Below are 22351 nucleotides of genomic sequence, written 5' to 3'. Positions count from 1 at the left end.
TGCAGGCTCAGCAGACCTGTTTGATAGCAGCATGAGAGGCCCTTAACAGGATTAGCCATGGAATGAGATGATGATTTCATTCGGGCAATAAGGCAGAGGACTCACACAGGGAGGTAAAAGAAAGGGGTTCCATCAACATACCATTCAGACACATTATTCAGATGAGCTATTGTTATTAGAGTACATGTTGGTCATTAGCAGGTGCTTCATATGATTAATGATGTTCTTCCTCCATATCTGACTTTGAACTTAGGACCTGATACCTGTGCGGGGATAGTTTCTCTCTCTGCTTGATTGACATCCGGCACAGAGTTGGACTCTGTAAATGTTTTGATAGAGGAGCCTTGTCAATTCCCCGGTCTGAAAGTGAATCACCTGTGTCCAGCTCTGCTGATTGGCGTGACAGCTTTCCTCTGGACCTTACCTGTCATAACACAGGGAAGGATGGATTGGAATGTCTCTGCTTGCGTGTGAGTGTGTGTGTGCTTGCGTGCCAGAAATGGTTGCTGAACTATGCCCCTTTGGTTGGATTCCAAGCGTGGAGGCAACAATACACAAATTATTTATGTGTAGAGGAGTATATGTGTGCCTGTTAAGGGTATTGACTGTAATTGGCATATATCCTGATGGTTTCTATTTCTGTCCCTATAGGAGGCTGGACCCCTCTGAGCGCCCTCTCCAGATGGTGTATGACTACCTGGCTGCTATAGGCTACCAGGACCCTCTGCGGGTACAGAAAGAGGCGGCCAACTCGGACCTCAGCTGCATGATCCGCTTCTACAGTGGTGAGTAGTGACCCAGGGGGCCTGTCTACGGCCATCTGCAGGCCATGATGGGCTCTCCTTCACTGGGCTCTGGCTGGGCTCAGCCAGCTCTGCTGGAACTAGGCCTGGAGCTCTGTCAATGGACCTGGCTCTACAGCTGATGGAGCGGTCTAAACTGTCAGCTTCTGGGATGGGTCCTGTCGTTCTGATCTATAGTATGTGTGTGTCGGAGTGTTTGTGACGCTGTGTGTATTTTTCCACTCCCGGCTGCAGGGCTGTTAGCACTACCCTGACTTAATGAAGTAGGCTTCACTCACCTGGATTGGGGTTTATTTTTGCATAATCTTTTTATGCATACAACAGTCTTTGTCACGTTGGGGGGAAATGGTACTCTTTCTAATATTATCATGCCTTGATAGGTAAGAAAATGATGCATATCTGTTAATATTGTATCTCTGTGTCTGGGTCTGCATACTGTCTGTCTGTTTGCAGGAGCCAAGCAGCCTAGGCTTGTTGTACTTTAGCTTTCATACCGGCAGCAAGACACACCTCTGATCGTGCTGGCAGATCTGTCTGTCAGAGATTTTGGAGCAGCATTTTGTACTTAGAAGAATTCATGTTTTCCACTTAAAGGATTATGCTTTCTCTGTCTGCGCCTCTCTACACTTGAGTGAAGACACTGTCCTAGCTTCAGTATTCAGCTAGTCTCAATTATTCTAGCACATTAAGAGGAATCAAACTGGTTTATCAGGGCCAGAGGAGTAAACTACGAAGCAAGCTAGATCTACTCTAAAGGTGGCCAGCTTCAGTTACAGTGCATTGCGAAAGTATTCGGCCCCCTTGAACTTTGCGACCTTTTGCCACATTTCAGGCTTCAAACATAAAGATATAAAACTGTATTTTTTTGTGAAGAATCAACAACAAGTGGGACACAATCATGAAGTGGAACGACATTTATTGGATATTTCAAACTTTTATAACAAATCAAAAACTGAAAAATTGGGCGTGCAAAATTATTCAGCCCCTTTACTTTCAGTGCAGCAAACTCTCTCCAGAAGTTCAGTGAGGATCTCTGAATGATCCAATGTTGACCTAAATGACTAATGATGATAAATACAATCCACCTGTGTGTAATCAAGTCTCCGTATAAATGCACCTGCACTGTGATAGTCTCAGAGGTCCGTTAAAAGCGCAGAGAGCATCATGAAGAACAAGGAACACACCAGGCAGGTCCGAGATACTGTTGTGAAGAAGTTTAAAGCCGGATTTGGATACAAAAAGATTTCCCAAGCTTTAAACATCCCAAGGAGCACTGTGCAAGCGATTAATATTGAAGTGGAAGGAGAAGGGAAGGGTGGCGCTACAAAGTATTAACTTAAGGGGGCTGAATAATTTTGCACGCCCAATTTTTCAATTTTTGGTTTGTTAAAAAAGTTTGAAATATCCAATAAATGTCGTTCCACTTCATGATTGTGTCCCACTTGTTGATTCTTCACAAAAAAATACAGTTTTATATCTTTATGTTTGAAGCCTGAAATGTGGCAAAAGGTCGCAAAGTTCAAGGGGGCCGAATACTTTCACAAGGCACTGTAGCTTTCCATTCCAGCTCAGGCTTCATCCGTACTACAACGGTGAATATTGCTCGTCCACCTGCCGCTAACTCTAGCACTTCTCTAGTTGAAAACTGAACCCTTCATTGAGACACTGAAACTGGCTGAAACGTCAATCCATGGGCAAGTCAGTGCCACTTTTTTATTTTTGTCTTTATATATTTTGGCCTGTTTTCTCCCCAATTTCATGATATCCAATTGGTAGTTAGTCTTGTCCCAGCGCTGCAACTCCCGGACGAGAGATTTGCGTAGGTCGAGAGCCATGCATCCTCCGAAACACAACCCAGCCAAGCCGCACTGCTTCTTGACACACTGCTCGCTTAACCCGGAAGCCAGCCATGCCAATGTGTCGGAGGGAACACCGTACAGCTGGCAACCGAAGTCAGCGTGCATACACCCTGCCCGCCACAAGGACTCGCTACAGTGCAATGGGACAAGGACATCTGGCCGGCCAAGCCCTCCCCTAACCTGGACGCTGCCTCATGGGTCTCCCGGGATCGAACCCTGGGCTCTAGTGACGCCTCTAGCTCTGCGACGCAGTGCCTAACACGGAACCCAAACCGGCTGCGCTCATGCGCCATCGTGCATACATTTATTTTGCCCCCCCCCCCCCCCCCACAAACTCTGAACCAATGACATTAATTTGGTGACAGGTCGAAAAGAATTACACATTTATGGCAATCTAGCGACCTGTCACCAAATTAATGTCATTGGTTCAGAGTTTGTTTTGATATTTTAACCTGCGTGTCGTGATCGTGTTTGGTGTAGGGGGACAAAATAAATGTGCGCACGCGCGCAGACGGTTTGGGTTCCGTGTTAGCCCTTGGCAACGCAGACGCTCGTTGACACGCGCGAGCAGTATGGGTGCAATTATTGAATAACATAGATTTCTATATGTATTTTGCAATGCACGCGACGTGAGCGGTTTAGTCAGGGTATTAGACCCCTACGCCACTCGCGAGGCGCCCTGCATTTTAATTTGTGCCGAAATCAAAATGAAAGAAAAGGTATCTTGCAAATTCAGCAGGCTATCATATAAACTAGACTTTTAGATGTGCAGTCTCTATTTTATTATTTTGGTGTGGTTATCAATGCACAAGCACCTTTTCCCTCCAATTATAAAATAGTTGTATTGGGTCATACAAAAGTTTAACTGTGCATGAAGTTTCCAATGCATTTGTCATTACTAAATGTGTAATGTGATAGGTATTTTAACATTACTATTTTGAACACACAACACATTTGATTTAATAAAATATTTAATCAGTTTGTCTTCCTCAAATTACCTGGATGATTATGCAATCTTTGCGAGAGGGCGGGAATCTGCTGTCATTGGTCCTCAACTCGCACTCAGACACTCAAGATCAATGTAGTTAACTCATAGTTAGCCTGCCCGGTGCAGGTTAGATCTGAAGGATTTGTTGCCATAGAAATTCACCTGGCTAAAAGGTGAGCAATGTTTTTGGTACTGGTTATTACAAGTTACTCGAGATGACCAAAGTTACCTTGCTAAGTCCTCAAACTACATTTGTAGTTTTGGTGCTGAGGTGATGTCTGTTTTAATAATGTTTCCATTGTTTGAACCAGGTTATATTGTGGTTTGGGTTGCTACTACAACGGTTCAATCCCACATCCTCAAAATGAGGGCCCATGAGTGGCCGCCTTCTTTTCTGGGAAGGGGTTAAGTGACCGCTGCTGGTTCAGGCCTGTGAGGGATTTGTGTCAGACGCAACCCTGGGCATGGGTAACCTTCATTACTCTGAGGCCAGGACGCACCTCAAACAGCCATACATCAGGGCCCAGACTGACGATCCTTCTTCCCTGGGCCTGGCGCAGGTCAGCGTTTTTGTAATGGATCTTGTTCTTTAGGCAATTCTGCAGTGGTCACTAGCTGGCACAGCCACAAAGTCATAAAATCTGATTATAAACCAAACTGTAACCACACTGCTTACCTTAATGCCTAAACCAAACCATAAATGAAGACCAAAGAGCACATCTTTGTTTCCTGAATGTTTACAATATAGCCAATTTTGACTTAGGCCAGCTGCAAAGCGGAAATCGCTCAGTTTGAACTCGCTCGGGACAAGACTCATGACAATAAACGTCAACCTGCGGGCCTGGCTGGCAGCGTCACTACTCTGTCACAGCCCCAACAGTAACTAACTATCCCTGAGTCACTGTGATGTATGGCACCAGGTACAGGATGGATGTGGCTGGTTCATTTTAACACACTGGGAGATGTATTTACAATGGTGTGATGTGTCCATATCATTCAGTCACTCTTTCTCTCTCACACACCTCGAGTCTCCCACTCCTCCCTCTTTGTGATCCTGTGTGGTAGTGGCAGGTCTCTTATCAGTCCTGATAGGCTTTGCTGTAAGGGGAAGAGGAGGGAGGACCTGATGTTCTGTAATGCCTCTCCTATTAATAACCAGGCTGGTGCTGAGACTGGCTGGGCCTAGCACTGTGCAGCGCTGTGTTGCTGAGTCAGTGTCACTATGTCTGATGGGCAGGGGCTGTGGCCACGCCCATGCTGTGGTTAGAGACGGTGAGAATGACGGAGCGAGAGGGGAAGAAAGCGTGGCCACCATCTCTGGCCAGCATAGCCTTCTCACACTGTCACACACGGTGAAGGAGCCCCTCTCTTCCCATCCACTGACTGGACATGCTCAGGCATTTTTTTTGATTTAACCTTTTATTTAACTAGGCAAGTCAGTTAAGAACAAATTCTTATTTACAATGACGGCCTAGGAACAGTGGGTTAACTGCTTTGTTCAGAGGCAGAACGACAGATTTGTACCTTTTCAGCTCGGGGATTCAATATAGCAACCAAGCAACCAAGCCAATATCCAAACTCTCTAACCACTAGGCTACCTGCAGTCCCATTCACAATACCTCCCAGAAATCCTTTTTATTTAACCTTTATTTCTGAACATACTCAGGCTGTTTCAGTGCATGTACTGTCACTACGTACTATAATACACTAAAACTATAGTTAAAGTGTATGTACCTTTTTGTATTGAGAATAAAGCATGCCCCTCTTGTCTGTCTGGTTGATATTCTCAGTGCTGTAGCTCTGTCTGGCTGTCAGCTCTCCAGCACGTTGCAGGCCTCATTCTCAGTCACGGTGTGTAGGCTACAGTGGGAACAGAACAGCGCTGGTCTTTCCCCTGCTCGGCCCAGTCCTGTGAGAGCTGGCTGTGCTGTGCCGTGGTGTTATTGAGCAGAGCAGGCCTGTGGCCCGGAGGTTGGCCAAGCCCTGGGAGAGAGATCCTTCACCTTTTATTAGCTGCTTGTGGGAAAACACAGGAGACACTGGCACCCTGGCATCCTAACTAGGCTAGCAGGGTGGCTGGATTGGATCAGATGAGGACTCATACAGAACTACAGTAAAATGTCTTTACTCTCAACCCATACATTCATGGGGTAACAAGTCTTTCTACCCACACATCTAAGGGGTTGTTAAAGAGCTCTCCACCCATACAGTCATGGGGTAAAAAGTATTTCCACCCACACATCTAAGGGGTTGTTAAAGAGCTCTCCACCCACACAGTGGTGATGAAATAGATGGGCTGTGTTAGTTGGAGAACTCCATAACAACCCTGTGCTGTACATATGTCTTTCTCAGGTGCCTGGCAGCCGTTGTCAGGGGTAACCTTTTTTATTTATTTTTTTTTTATTTTACCTTTATTTAGCCAGGCAAGTCAGTTAAGAACAAATTCTTATTTTCAATGACGGCCTGGGAACAGTGGGTTAACTGCCTGTTCAGGGGCAGAACGACAGATTTGTACCTTGTCAGCTCGGGGGTTTGAACTCGCAACCTTCCGGTTACTAGTCCAACGCTCTAACCACTAGGCTACCCTGCCGCCCTCCTGATTAAGCTGATGAGGGGATCTCTGCCGCAGCTGTAAACAGTACAGCTGTCATAGGAAGGGTTTGTCAATATGTTCACGCTTAATGAAGTCTTTTTAAACCCTTTCTAAGGCCTGCATAAAGGCTTCACAAATCAGTTATAAGCATATGTCATTCTATATAAAGGGTGGAATAAGGGTGATCAGTTGACACATGACAAAGCACCTCTATCACCCTTAAATAGTCAATCTTTATACGTAATAAAGTGTGTTGCTATTAAAGTGTGACCATGAATCCTGCATTCACTGAGCTTTGCTGTGCACACCTTTCTAAAATGTGTTGGTATTCACACTGCAGGGGTGTTGAAGGTTTTTTGCTAAGCACAGGTTTATGACTTCCTTCTCTCTTTCTATGTCAGAGAGGTGTTGATAAGGGAACATTGTGTGAGTTATTAAAATACACACGGCTCTATTTGTACAGGAAACTAATCTCCGAACCCCCCCCCCGCCCCCAGTCCTGTTGCCCACTCACAACAGCCTGCTGTGGCACTCCAATGAGATGAAAACAAACATGGAGGGGGGAGTAAACATGAATAAATGCTGACTTAATAAAGCACTCTATGAAAACAGCGCTCCAGAGACCTGGGGGGGGCGTACAGCTGCACCTCGGAGGGGGCATGTGAGTCCTGGCGCTGGTCCACTGGGTCTGGCTTCACCTCGACCGGTTCGGACCTGGTTCTGCTGCGGAGCTCAGGAGCTCACATCCAGCCTGGGAGCCTTAGTGTCTTAGCAGAGGGGAGTTAATCATATGAGGGCTGACCAAGTTTGTCAACTAATGAGTTATTGATCTGCCAGGATCTTATAAAAAAAATACCAATGAAAACTAAGTAAACAGCGTGGAGGCCCTATGCAACGCTGACAGGGACCACAGCAAACCGTAGGGGGTCCAGCAGCCAGGCCATAGAGGTCACTGGGCTGCTGCTCACCCGGGGTTCTTCTGGTCCCCTATTACTGACTCACCCATCTGTAATGGTCAGTGCCTGGAGGAGCAGAAGGAGCGCGATTACAGTACGCTACTTCCTGGTCTCGCTAACTGATGAACTGAATAACAGAGGGAGGAGGAGGAGGGGGGGTAAGAGAGGGATGGCATGACCAGGAGGAGAGGAAGAGTGCTCCTACTCATGAGAGACATTACACCCCACTGAGCAGCATCTCTGCATCTCTCTACCTTCTCAATATTATATGCAGATCCTAGATGTGAGTCAGCAATCAACTGCTAGAGATTTTCCAGTGTCAGACACTGGCACCTCAGCCTTGAGTCACGCAATATCTGGCTTAAAGAGCTGGGTGCCTCGGAGTTCGAGTGGATCCTGCCAGTTTAGATTGGTCTATTTCATTGCAATCTTTATTGGGAAATCCCTCATCCTATTGCTGAACCATAGAGGGATGGGGAAGATGTGCATATCGGAAAGATGCTAGCTGGACTTTCCACCTTCCCATTGTTCAGTTTCCAGTAAGCACTGCCCCTGTCCCATAGTTCTGTCTGACTTGTCTGCATTATTCTGCTGAAGCACTTTTCATTTCATTTGATTTCCCTAGTATGGAAGCAAGCTTAAGGACTTTATGAATTGCATTTCTCACAGTAAGAATAGGTCACAGAGGGGGCCTGCACGGCTCTGATTTGATGTTATTGCCAAAAATGGCCTGTTGTTCTGATCCTGGGCTGCAGTAAGCTTGTGTTTCTGCCTCCACTGGCCCCCCACTGCAAGCTAACCTAATCTATGCAATATTCTTCTAGAACTCCCTATTGGAGACAGAACATCAAGGCAGTTGTTCAGTCTGGATGGACGGACGGGGCTGTCTGGAGTCATGTCTGGCTGACAGTTGAAACATGGTCTGGTTTGGGGGATTCTCAGGTTCTGATACTCCATAGGGAAAGTTGATGTGCAAGTGTTGGGTCTATAGAATGCGTTTGGCCCATTGCCACCTCCTTTAACTCTCTCGCTCACTCTGTGTCTCTGTATGGTAGTTTCAAAGCCATAGGGGACACAGTTTGACCTGCCTCACTCCCCTGCCCATCTGGTGACTGTTGAAGTAAGACTTGACCACTGTCGCCAAGACTACCGTCAACAGGAGACAGGGACATTACAGCTGAGGGACAGAGGGCAGGGGTGTGAGGGGGGTTCACCTAGGACATACACTGCGATCTGTCACTTGTCACTCTGTCCCTGTGTCTGAACAGCGGAAGTGGGACTAGGTTTAGTGATTAGGCATGTCCTCTCTCTACCCCTGCTGCCGAGGACTCCCACCCTGATGCTATTGGAACTGCTGCTGGAGTCTAGCCTCAGAGAGAGAACAGAGTTAAACAACATCTGCCGCTCTGCCAGATCTGTACACATTTTATGACCAATGAGATTGGTCCATATCCTAAATCACTGCTGTGTGATTGGCTGACTCCTGCTCAGGGGTGAAGGGTAATTAAACACTCCCCTACATTTATTTGGACAGTGAAACTAAAACTTTTAATTTGCATCTATACTGAATCTAAACTTTTAATTTGTTTCTATACTGAATCTAAACTTTTAATTTGGCTCATACCCCTCAAAAATGCTAACCTCCCCTGTTAATGGTAATGATGAGAGTTTAGCATGTCTTGGGGGTATGATCTTTGTGCCTTTAACTTTCTCACTCATCATTATTCCACAATTCATTCATGATTATCCATAATCATGGTAGCATCCACATTAATGTGGAAGTGTATAGAAACATATTATATTCTTATTTGCATTAAGAGACTCCAAAATGACACAACATTATTTACCATTCATTTCTATTGGGAACAACATAATCTGAAACGCAATCAAAACAATCTGAAAATGCATCCAACAAGATTGTATCGTATCTAGCATGATGTAGTCATTGCGTGCTAGGAATATGGGACCAAATACTAAGCTTTTGACTACTTTAATAAACACAAGTAAATTTTTCCAAATTCTTATGACACCTTCAAATGAGGGGACTAGACACATGATTGCTTTCATTTCTAAACAGTAAAACAGATCTGTATGAAAATACCCTCAAATTAAAGGTAACATTCTGTACTGTTGCCTCATATGAAAAATGTGATCTCAAATCCAAAATGCTGGAGTATAGAGCCAAACTAAAAGTTATAGCTTCACTATCCAAATACATATGCAGGGGAGTGTAGATGGTGCAGATGTACTAGGCTGGAGCAGACTTTGATTCCAAGTTACTCATCGTTTCTCTGGCAACTCTGACATGGTGGGAAAGCATGCATGTTTGTTTTGGGTGCAGCAGTTTGTCGTGAGTGGCTAAGACTTGTTTTCATTGTGATTGAATGAGAGAGTGATTGTCAGAAAGTGTTATTGTTGTGTTAGGAGAGGAAGTTGAAGTGTCAGTGTTCTCCCGATCCGGGGCACACTGCAAACATTAGTGGGGTTGTCTTTCGTTTATTTTTTTTTACCTTTATTTAACTAGGCAAGTCAGTTAAGAACAAATTCTTATTTTCAATGACGGCCTAGGAACAGTGGGTTAACAGCCTGTTCAGGGGCAGAACGACAGATTTGTACCTTGTCAGCTCGGGGGTTTAAACTTGCAACCTTCCTGTTACTAGTCCAACGCTCTAACCACTAGGCTACCCTGCCACCCCTGTTGCATTGCTACAGGGTGTTGGCAGGTACGTACTTTCATTATCATCTCATTCTCATAATCTCATAATAGCAATAAGGCACTTTGTGGGTTTGTGGTATATGGCCAATATACTGTACCACTGCTAAGGGCTGTATCCAGGCACTCAGTGTTGCGTGGCGCTTAAAAACAGCCCTAAGCTGTGGTATACTGGCCATACGCCACCCCCCTCAGGCCTTATTGCTTTAGAATGATCTTGTATTCCCCGTCATTCTGATAGAATGAGATGATAATGAAAGTACGTACCTGCCAACACCCTGTAGAAATACAACAGTATAGACTGTGGGTATTTACACACAACCATGTTACAGATAATGGGGGTAACATTTTTCCATGGCCAGAGCAGGGAGAGCAGAGCACAGCTCAGTGTCTCTGTGCGTTCAATTATTTCAGCGTAATGCTGCTGTGTGCAGAGGCCCGCTTCTCAGATTTGGAGTCGAGTCCAGGGGGATGTCCAATTTAGAAATGCTTGTTGACATCCTGCGTGATAGTCAGAAGATCTCGAAGTAGAATTGATTTGAAGGGGTTTTTAGGGCTATGCTTCGTTTAAAATAGCACTGATTTGTCCTTGAGCTACATTCTGCTGCCGTCTCTCGAAATGCAATCAAACCCCCAAATATTGAGTGACTTTCACTTTCCTCTTATTGCTGTAGAAAACGCTAACTCTAGTTAGAAGCGGTGTTTTCAGTCTGGCCCTCTGGCTCCATTGTTGAGAGAGGGATTACATCTGTAGTGTTTCTGGGGGTTGTTCCAGCTTGGTTCATCACTGTGCGCTAACTACAAACACTATCAACCATTCCCTCTCTCACAACCCACTGCACCAGAATCAACACTATTTATAATAATGAGGCAGTGTTTTTCCTGTGTTTGTGTGATGGTGGAGGTGAGAATGCTCAGTGGGACTCTGAGCCAGTAGTCTGAGATTGTATTGACGTGCCTTATTGGTGTGCTGTGTTCTTGGATCATTTCACATTGAGGTGGAAAGAACAGGGAGGTGATTATTAGGTGTTTAATTCAGTTGGATGGTGAGATGAGAGGAAGATATTTTGGGTTGGCTGGTAAGCAGCAGTTCATTGGGGATAGAATGGGATGAGTGTGTGGATGAGGGAGGAATGTGGCTGTTTGTAGTGGATTTGCTGTGGGGCCAGTGGGAGAGAGCGTCCTGTCTGCCCGTGTCTTCCTGGCTGTATGTGGAGCCCCTACAGGGCTACAAGTCTGCCTTTGACAGGTCAGCCTCCTTCTACCTCACTGAGACCGACACATAGAAGACAGGGCAATGATGCAGCTCTCCCCCCTCTCTCTTTATCCCTCTTTCCCTCTCAATTGCTCTTCCCCTCTCCCTCTCCTTCTAAGGCTGGCTGCCCTTGCCCCCGAGTGCCTTTGTGCTGGAGCTGAGGTACTCTGGTCCTCTTTTCTCTGACAGAGGGGAAGCCCGGGGATCAGAAACCACTATTGATCCCCAGCCAGCGCCAGCGGCCCAGTTTGCTGTCAGAGGCCATTGTCTTGTTCATTATGGGTTTTCCAGACAGCACAAAATCAATCAGCCTGACTTCATTTTGATCCCTGGCTGCCACTGACGTGAAAGAGAAGAAAGAAAAGGGCAGAGAGAGCGAGGACATGTCTGCCTGCCTCTGGGAGGTGGTATTAAGGAAAACGCAGATCTTGCTATTTAAAGGGAAATTGAAAAAACAAAGCTGTGTGCCCTTTGAGCTTATTTGACCAGACTTTAACCTGAGTGTACTTGAGGCCTGCTGGGGAGGCCTGCTGTTTGTGTCCTTCAGAAGCAGAATACTCAGGCTGCAACACTAGCCTCACCTCCCTGCTACATAATTTGATTGAACAAGGGTTTAATGTGACAAAAGCCTGACTCATTCATCAACCTGACTGATGCATCAGGGTTAGAGCATCTCTGAGAACAATCGCAAAGTCGTGTGTGTGTGTGTGTGTTAATGAAAAGGGAAGACTGATCAAACGCTAGGGACACCTTGAGTTGAGCCAATGAATGCTCACCTGTATCACCTGGTGTTTTGATCAACCTTGTCAGCAGCCTAGACATGCAGAGCCCAGTGATCTCTGATCAGACGTTAGAGGGAGTGACACTCACACCTTTAATCTCTACCATGGATGAAGCAAAAGATTATAAAGCCTTCAAACTATCTTTAGATTCCATCCAGCGAATAAATGGGTTTTGATACGTTATTACAGTGTGTCATATCAAATGTTAAGCATGCGCTAGAGGTATCAGCTAAGGTCTATGTGGATGATAATGAGACTAGGCTGGTCTGATCTGCTGACATAAGAACACTTCCAGGAAGAGATGTCCTATTCATTGACTAATGCATAGGTGACATCATCGTGACCTGTTGATATCAGTGTGACTTCATGTTCTGGCAGCGTCTAGCCCTCTCCTTGTCTTTGTCTCTTGATCACACTACCCCTTTTGAGAACATATGGTATTAATTAACGTAATGTTTCTACAGGGAGTGGGTGGGATGTACAGTGGGGCAAAAAAGTATTTAGTCAGCCAATTGTGCAAGTTCTCCCACTTAGAAAGAGGAGAGAGGCCTGTAATTTTCATCATAGGTACACTTCAACTATGACAGACAAAATGAGGGAAAAAAATCCAGAAAATCACATTGTAGGATTTTTAATGAATGTATTTGCAAATGTTGGTGGAAAATAATTATTTGGTCAATAGCAAAAGTTTATCTCAATACTTTGTTATATACCCTTTGTTGGCAATGGCAGAGGTCACACGTTTTCTGTAAGTCTTCACAAGGTTTTCACACACTGTTGCTGGTATTTTGGCCCATTCCTCCATGCAGATCTCCTCTAGAGCAGTGATGTTTTGGGGCTGTTGCTGGGCAACACGGACTTTCAACTCCCTCCAAAGATTTTCTATGGGGTTGAGATCTTGAGACTGGCTAGGCCACTCCAGGACCTTGAAATGCTTCTTACGAAGCCACTCCTTTGTTGCCCGGGCGGTGTGTTTGGGATCATTGTCATGCTGAAAGACCCAGCCACGTTTCATCTTCAATGCCCTTGCTGATGGAAGGAGGTTTTCACTCAAAATCTCACGATACATCGCCTCATTCATTCTTTCCTTTACACAGATCAGTCGTCCTGGTCCCTTTGCAGAAAAACAGCCCCAAAGCATGATGTTTCCACCCCCATGCTTCACAGTAGGTATGATGTTCTTTGGAGGCAACTCAGCATGCTTTGTCCTCCAAACACGACGAGTTGAGTTTTTACCAAAAAGTTATATTTTGGTTTCATCTGACCATATGACATTCTCCCAATCTTCTTCTGGGTCATCCAAATGCTCTCTAGCAAACTTCAGACGGGCCTGGACATGTACTGGCTTAAGCAGGGGGACACGTCTGACACTGCAGGATTTGATTCCCTGGCGGCGTAGTGTGTTACTGATGGTAGGCTTTGTTACTTTGGTCCCAGCTCTCTGCAGGTAATTCACTAGGTCCCCCCGTGTGGTTCTGGGATTCTTGTGATCATTTTGACCCCACGGGGTGAGATCTTGCGTGGAGCCCCAGATCAAGGGAGATTATCAGTGGTCTTGTATGTCTCTCCCATTTCCTAATAATTGCTCCCACAGTTGATTTCTTTAAACCAAGCTGCTTACCTATTGCAGATTCAGTCTTCCCAGCCTGGTGCAGGTCTACAATTTTGTTTCTGGTGTCCTTTGACAGCTCTTTGGTCTTGGCCATAGTAGAGTTTGGAGTGTGACTGTTTGCCTCTTAAAGTCTGTGAGATCCAGAAATCTTGCTTGTTTGTAGGTGACCAAATACTTATTTTCCACCATAATTTGCAAATACATTCATTAAAAATCCTACAATGTGATTTTCTGGATTTTTTTCTTCTCATTTTGTCTGTCATAGTTGAAGTGTACCTATGATGAAAATTACAGGCCTCTCATCTTTTTAAGTGGGAGAACTTGCACAATTGGTGGCTGACTAAATACTTTTTTGCCCCACTGTATGTGCTCTGTGTACGTACAGTATGTGTGTGTGGTAGTGTATTCGGAAAGTATTCAGACCCCTTGACTTTTTCCACATTTTGTTACGTTACAGCCTTATTGTAAAGTTGATTTAATTGTTATTTCCCCCCTCATCAATCTACACACAATGCCCCACAATGACAAAGCAAGAACAGGTTTTTAGACATTTTTGCAAATGTATTAAAATAAAAAACTGAAATACCACATTTACATAAGTATTCAGACCCTTGACTCAGTACTTTGTTGAAGCACCTTTGGCAGTGATTACAGCCTTGAGTCTTCTTGGGTATGACGCTACAAGCTTGGCACACCTGTATTTGGGGAGATTCTCCCATTCTTCTCTGCAGATCCTCTCAAGCTCTGTCGGGTTGTATTGGGAGCGTCAGATGTTCGATCGGGTTCAAGTCCGGGTTCTGGCTGGGCCACTCACAGACATTCAGAGACTTGTCCAGAAGCCAATCCAGACATTTCTTGGCTGTGTGCTTAGGGACGTTGTCCTGTTGGAAGGTGAACCTTCGCCCCCCCCCTCCCCAGTTTGAGGTCCTGAGCGCTCTGGTGCAGGTTTTCATCAAGGATCTCTGTATTTTGCTCTGTTTATCTTTCCCTCAACCTTGACTAGTCTCCCAGTCCCTGCTGCTGAAAAACCTCCGCACAGCACGATGCTGCTACCACCATGCTTCACCGTAGGGATGGTGCTAGGTTTCCTTCAGACATGGTGCTTGGCATTCAGGCCAAAGAGTTCAATCTTGGTTTCATCAGACAAGATACTTTTGTTTCTCATGGTCAGAGTCATTTAGGTGCCTTTTGGCAAACTCCAAGTGGGCTGTCATGTGCCTTCGGCCAGACGGAAGCCAGTCCTCAGTAAATCTACAATAAAGGCCTGATTGGTGGAGTGCTGCAGAGATGGTTGTCCTTCTTGACAGTTCTCCCATCTCCACAGAGGAACTCTGGAGCTCTGTCAGAGTGACCATCAAGTTCTTGGTCACCTCCCTGACCAAAGCCCTTCTCCCCTGATGGCTCAGTTTGGCCAGGCAGCCAGCTCTAGGAAGAGTCTTGGTGGTTCCAAACTTCTTCCATTTAAGAATGATGGAGGCTGCTGTGTTCTTGGGGACGTTCAATGCAGCGCAAATGTTTTGGTACCCTTCCCCCTCGACACAATCCTGTCTCGGAGCTCTATTGACAATTCCTTCGACCTCACAGCTTGGTTTTTGCTCTTACATGCACTGTTAACTGTGGGACCTTTATATAGACAGGTGTGTGCCTTTCCAAATCATGTCCAATCAATTGAATTTACCACAGATGGACTCCAATACAGTTGTAGAAACATCTCAAGGATGATCAATGGAAAAAGGATGCACCTGAGCCCAATTACGAGTCTCATAGCAAAGGGTCTGAATACTTATGTAAATAAGGTATTTGTTTTGTTTTGAATAAATTAGAAAAAATGTCTTAACCTGTTTATGCTTTGTCATTATGGGGATGTTGTGTGTAGATTGATGAGGAAGACAATTCATTTAATAAATTTTAGAACAAAATGTGGGAAGAGTCAAAGGGTCTGAATACTTTCTCAATGCAGTGTATGTGACCATGTTCTTTAACTAACCCCTCTCCTCCCCAGAGTGTCCAGTGAACGCGGACCAGCAGGAGCGAACCCTGTTGACGGGCGTGTTCAGTGTCAGGAAGGGAAAGACCCAGCTGCACAAGTGGGCAGAGCGCCAGGTCCTCCTGTGTGGAACCTGTCTGATTGTGGCCTCCGTCAAAGATAGCCTGACGGGGAAGATGCACATCCTGCCCCTGGTGGGGGGAAAGGTGAAGGGTTAGAGGTCAGGGGTTGTAGAGATTTTTTTCCAAGCCCACACATTCCCCAGGGGTCAAAGAGAGACAGAGACAACAGCAGATCACAGATACAACAACACAGCTGGGACTGACAGATGGACAGAGGGGATGCACTGTACAGCACAATGAGAAGGGAGCAAATACATACATGCTGTGTTTACACAGGCAGCTCAATTATGATATTTTTCCCAATTATTGGCCAAAGAGCTGATTTGATTGGTCAAACAACCAATTAGTTTAAAAAAGATCAGAATTGGGCTGCCTGTGTAAATGCAGCCATAGACATGCACATTCAGGCACACTTAAGTGTCTCTGCCTTATATGGATGGAGCCAGTAGGCATCATAATGCCTTATAATAGTTTATTTGGAACATCAGTGGAAGTGTCTGTCCTCCTCAACATCTCTGTTCTGTATGTTCAGGTGGAGGAGGTGAAGAGGAGACAGCACTGTCTGATGTTCAGCTCAGCCGGACCTCAGGCCCAGACATACTTTGTTAACTTCGACACACTGGCAGACTATCAGAGGTGGCATCGGCAGGCTTCAAAAGTAAGTGTGTTTACCTGTCAGAGTTGTTATGTAGGACAATCTGTGTGCCAAAGCTTTGTGTTTGTTTTCTCTGATCAATTATGCAAGGTGTCTGTCAGGAAACACAGTGAGGGGTTGTCCTGGTTGGTTCCTCTGGGCTGGGATTCAGAGTGTACAGTGTGCTGAGAGGGCAGAGTTACAGAGTGCCCGCTACCTGGTCTGTCATCCAATCAGAGTCCTGCTGTGGACCACATGTGACCTCTGTGATTGGCTCTACTGCGACGACAGAGGACAAGCAGTGTCTGGCTTTGATTAAACAACTGGCTAGGAGGGTGCATGGGTTATTGATTGTGTCTGTGTTTCTGTGTGCTTGCACATGGGACTCAGTACAACTATATGGGGCGGCAGGTAGCCTAGTGGTTAGAGCGTTGGACTAGTAACTGAAAGGTTGCTAGATCGAATCCCCGAGCTGACAAGGTAAAGATCTGTCATTCTGCCCCTGAACAAGGCAGTTAACCTACTGTTCCTAGAACATCATTGTAAATAAGAATGTGTTCTTAACTGTCTTGCCTAGTTTAATAAAGGTTAAAAAATAAATGAAGTTAGTGTCCTCAGCCCCTCTCTCTGTCCCTCCCTGACAGCTCTGCTCCTCTCGCTGTGCCTCTAATTTCTAAATTAATGGTCATTGTGTCCCAGCCCCTTACTGGGCCCTAACGAGCTCTGTGAATGCTTCCATCCAGGCACACAACGAGCTCTGTGAATGCCTCCATCCAGGCACACCACGAGCTCTGTGAATGCCTCCATCCAGGTACACAACAAGCTCTGTGAATGCCTCCATCCAGGCACACAATGAGCCGTGGAGAAAAAGGCAACTGAAAAATGAAAATCCAATTAGTAGTAGATCCATGTCAAGGAGCTCTCTCTCCTCACTACCTACCTACCTATCACTGTGGTGCGGATCACTGAGCTGGAGTGGCCCTGTTACTACGGGAGCAGTTTAGGAGAGTTAGACATCAGAGGTTCCTATGGCGACATGATTGGCTGGAGATGAAGACCGAGAGAGAGGGGAGGGAAGGCTGAAGAAGAGAGCGGGAGAAATAGAGAGAGATGAAGGGGGAGTGAGAGAGGGGGAGTGAGAGAGATGTAGAGGGAGTGAGAGAGAAGAGAGAAAGAAAAATAGAGATGTAGGGGGAGTGAGAGAGAAGAGGCTTTGAGATGAAGGCAGAGAGGTGCTGAGATGTATTATTTTTTTTTTTTTGAATTTTATCTTTATTTAACTAGGCAAGTCAGTTAAGAACAAATTCTTATTTTCAATGATGGCCTAGGAACAGTGGGCGAACTGCTTTGTTCAGGTTCAGGGGCAGAACGACAATTGTTTTTACCTTGTCAGCTCGTGGATTCGATCTTACAACCTTTCGGTTACTAGTCCACTAGGCTACCTGCCGCCCCAGATTAAGAGATGAAGATGGAGGGGAGGATTGAGATAGAGAAAGGACTGGATGGGCAGAGAGAGATGAGGGGAGAGGAATTAGAGGAAGGGTGGATGAGATGGTGGATTTGGGGCAATACTCATGCCAGGCTGGACACAATCAAGCCCTTGTTTCAGTGTGTGTTTCTGAATCGGTGGGGGGGGGGTTGTGATGGGGGCTGTGCTGGCTGGCTAATGGCTCCTTGCTCTGACAGTGGCCTGTATGTGAGTAGTTGGGCCTGGTGAGTGGCCTTGTGGCGTGCCCAGTTCGTTCCAGACAGAAAGGCTTTTGGAGGCTGTCTAAATGCACACAGGGAGGAGGGGGTCATCTTCCACAGCCACACACACTGGGCATTAAGAGCTCCCACTACTGCCTAGCTGGCCTATACCCCACAGGCTTCTCTCCTCTCTCAGGCCAGTCAACATGCAGGTCACTTCCACCAGCCTTTCTGTCTATTTCAATTTCTTTTCTCTCTCATTTATCCTTCTCTCTCTCTCTCCTTCTCTCTCAAATCTCTTCGTCTGTTTCTCTCTGACCAGCGCTGGATGGCCTTTTAACAGCTAGCTGATGAGTACTCTAAGATTTTGTCTTTGTTTATCCCTAAAAGCAATGATGTGACGACATGCTTTGCTGGGCAACCAATCTATTTCCTGGGGTGTTGCACAGTATGCAGTCCTGTGGTGGATTGAAGCAAGCATGTTTTCAGACTGAGAAATGTGTTAAGCTACAACCCCCAGACAGACAGTGTCCTCCCTGTGCTGACAACTATACAGTCTTATCTTTTCAGAGCTGAAGGAAATGCTGTTCAGCTGCATTCTGCACATGTAGATAAGTGAGCAATGACTGTGTGAGCATAGCCAATGAAACGCGATGGCGGGACTGGGAGAGCAGAACAGTGCAAAAAATCTAGACTAAAATCCGATTTAGTCAGGGGTGAAAGTAAGCCAGAGTGGTACAGTACGGAGTCCTGGCCAAATAAATAGGAAGGGTACACCGTCCCGGTAAAACATGAGCCTGTCATAATAATTCAAACAGATTCCAAGAAAACTGTAGGCTATTACACTATTTGTCATTAGTCATGTGAAAGATTTGCGTATTGACTTGAAGAGGTGTGGAATAGTGCCGTTTGGTTCGAGGATAGCACTGACATTTTCCAAGGCAGAGATGAGTGGCCAAGACCGAGACGCGCACGGACAGAGTGGACACATCAATTCAGGTTACAAGACTTGTAGGCCTAATGAAGAACAATCACAGAATGCCATTTGTAAGACTTTGGTGTTTTGTAACGGATATCTCTTTGCGTTTATCAAATGGCGGGTGCACAGGGCACTTGTATGGATGCCAGAATGATAGTTGGAATAGTGTGTGTGTATGTATATATATATATATATATATATATATATATATATATATATATATATATATATATATATATATATATATATATTTAGCCTTTATTTAACTAGGCAAGTCAGTTGAGAACAAATTCTTATTTACAATGACAGCCTAGGAACAGTGGGTTAATTGCTTTGTTCAGGGCACAACAGATTTTTACCTTGTCAGCTCGGGGATTCGATCTAGCAACCTTTCGGTTAATGGCCCAACGGTATAACCACTAGGTTACCTGCCGACCGAAAACGGAAGTAACCGAAACGGAAGTCCTGACAGAAGTCTGGACACTGAATGTAGGCTTCCTATGTAGCGTATTATAATGTAAACACCTGCAGAATTGAGTTCCTTGCAGTAAAATGATAGACCAAATCTACATATTTGTTTCGGGAACAGGAGTGGCAAAATATGATTCAAATGTGTGTTTAGGGACTGTGCTGTGTAGCTTAGATGTGCAATTTCTTTCAGCGACATAGAAGCTCAAAGTATTCAATTTTCAACCACATAAAATATCCATCAAAGACTAATTGAAATACTATCAGAACTCCTATTAAATTAATAGGGATTCTATGTAATGCTATGATTAGGACTATAAACAATTTTAAAAGCACTTTCACACACAGGAGGTCCCGTTCCGGGAAGAAATGAAATCTACTTTCACCCCTGGATATACACAGCACTCACTGTGAGGATCATGATTAAGTACCACACACCTCTGTGGAGTTCATGCTGCCAACTCTACTAGACCACAACACTAGAGCTGTGTGAACATCCTGTTTTGTTATGGACTCACAACATGACCTTATCAGTATTCTTTTGTTTATAATGCTCCATAAATCATTCTGTTATGCTGAAGACAGTGTATGAATCCAACTTCCCTTCTGTGAAATGATCATTATTGAACCGACTCAACCTTTTTTAATTAAAGTTGCCTTTTTTAATTAAAGTGTGTGTGTGCAAACCTCATTTGCTCCATGCAGGTGGTTTCTGGTCAGAACGTGATTTATGACCATGCTGGGCAAAACCTTGTTCTATTATCACTAAGCTTCAATAAAAAAACAATTTGGGAGCAGTAAACAGTAAACAGACATGCCCTGTGTTTGCAGGTGGTTTCTCAGACCATCAGCCTGGTGGATCTGTCATGCTACAGTCTGGAGGAGGTGCCAGAGTACCTGTTCTACAGCCAGGACCTCACCCATCTCAACCTCCGACACAACTTCATGTCCCTGCAGGGCCCCGGAGGACTGCTCAACCTCCCCAGGTAAATACACTCTCTCACCAGGCGGGGCAGCACCCAGCCACTGACACACCTTATTCAGGAAACCCCTATCTAATACTAAGTCCAAACATGCCAAGCAAAACCTGTAGCCCAATACCAATCCTGCCAAATCTCCCAACAAAACCTGTAGCCCAATACCAATCCTGCCAAATCTCCCAACAAAACCTGTAGCCCAATACCAATCCTGCCAAATCTCCCAACAAAACCTGTAGCCCAATACCAATCCTGCCAAATCTCCCAACAAAACCTGTAGCCCAATACCAATCCTGCCAAATCTCCCAACAAAACCTGTAGCCCAATACCAATCCTGCCAAATCTCCCAACAAAACCTGTAGCCCAATACCAATCCTGCCAAATCTCCCAACAAAACCTGTAGCCCAATACCAATCCTGCCAAATCTCCCAACAAAACCTGTAGCCCAATACCAATCCTGCCAAATCTCCCAACAAAACCTGTAGCCCAATACCAATCCTGCCAAATCTCCCAACAAAACCTGTAGCCCAATACCAATCCTGCCAAATCTCCCAACAAAACCTGTAGCCCAATACCAATCCTGCCAAATCTCCCAACAAAACCTGTAGCCCAATACCAATCCTGCCAAATCTCCCAACAAAACCCGTAGCCCAATACCAATCCTGCCAAATCTCCCAACAAAACCCGTAGCCCAATACCAATCCTGCCAAATCTCCCAACAAAACCCGTAGCCCAATACCAATCCTGCCAAATCTCCCAACAAAACCTGTAGCCCAATACCAATCCTGCCAAATCTCCCAACAAAACCCGTAGCCCAATTCCAATCCTGCCAAATCTCCCAACAAAACCTGTAGCCCAATACCAATCCTGCCAAATCTCCCAACAAAACCTGTAGCCCAATACCAATCCTGCCAAATCTCCCAACAAAACCTGTAGCCCAATACCAATCCTGCCAAATCTCCCAACAAAACCTGTAGCCCAATACCAATCCTGCCAAATCTCCCAACAAAACCTGTAGCCCAATACCAATCCTGCCAAATCTCCCAACAAAACCTGTAGCCCAATACCAATCCTGCCAAATCTCCCAACAAAACCTGTAGCCCAATACCAATCCTGCCAAATCTCCCAACAAAACCTGTAGCCCAATACCAATCCTGCCAAATCTCCCAACAAAACCTGCCCAGTAACACACTTACCTCAATACTAAATCTTCATCTGTCCACAGATATACTTGTCCTCCCTGTTACAATGCAATGTGTGGTCGTGTTACAACACAGTCTGACTGTATTACCCAAATGCATTATATAGGCCAAGTCATATGATTTTCTGCAACTACGTACATTGTTTATCACAGATCTTGTTTTATGGTCTAGTCGGTGCTGATACGTTTTCCTGACTGTATATCTTTTGTTTGTGGTCGATGCTCAGAGACAGTGGTTCAGCCTGCATATTATCTTGTGGAGGGGCAAGAAGCTCAGTGTCCACTCCTATGGTCCAACTGAAGCATATTTGAACAAGCTGGCATTCTCAAAAGAGATAATGCTATTAAATGTTAATGATCTACTACCCTCTGTATTATTTCCTGTTGTAAGGCAAGCATTACAGGAAGGGCCGAGATGGAATAAGTGGTGTACGTGTGTGAAGGGCTGTGGAAAGAACACATTCTAGAGGATCAACTGTGCCGGGTAGCTGAGAGGAATAAAATGTACACATCACTGCATCTCTCTCTCTCTCTCTCTCTCTCCTTTTCTCTCTCTCTGTGTGTGTCTGTCACTCCCTCTATCTGTATATTTAGACTCCGAGCAGGCCTAGGAGAGTGAGGGAGGCTGGGGGGGGGGGGTCTGTGCTCTAACATGTGGTGTGACTCACAGCGGCCACCTCCATCCCCCATCCGTTCTGCATCACTTAATTCACTGAAATGCTTGTATTGGTAC

At 45.3% G+C, this 22351-nt stretch overlaps 1 protein-coding gene across 1 annotated transcript in view; it reads left to right on the top strand.

Moving 5' to 3' along the window:
* The window catches only part of LOC139385083 (PH domain leucine-rich repeat-containing protein phosphatase 2-like), a 51474-nt gene that overhangs the window by 10989 nt on the left and 18134 nt on the right, over window positions 1-22351 (top strand). The window contains exons 3-6 of the mRNA XM_071130129.1: window positions 652-785; window positions 15564-15754; window positions 16203-16328; window positions 20272-20426. Of these exons, the coding sequence (XP_070986230.1) occupies window positions 652-785; window positions 15564-15754; window positions 16203-16328; window positions 20272-20426 (606 nt within the window). The remainder of the gene's footprint in view (window positions 1-651; window positions 786-15563; window positions 15755-16202; window positions 16329-20271; window positions 20427-22351) is intronic.

This window comes from Oncorhynchus clarkii, chromosome 26 (assembly GCF_045791955.1).
Source record: "Oncorhynchus clarkii lewisi isolate Uvic-CL-2024 chromosome 26, UVic_Ocla_1.0, whole genome shotgun sequence".
In the NCBI taxonomy this organism is placed as follows: Eukaryota; Metazoa; Chordata; class Actinopteri; order Salmoniformes; family Salmonidae; genus Oncorhynchus; species Oncorhynchus clarkii.
This window is presented reverse-complemented; position numbering and strand designations above follow the sequence as displayed.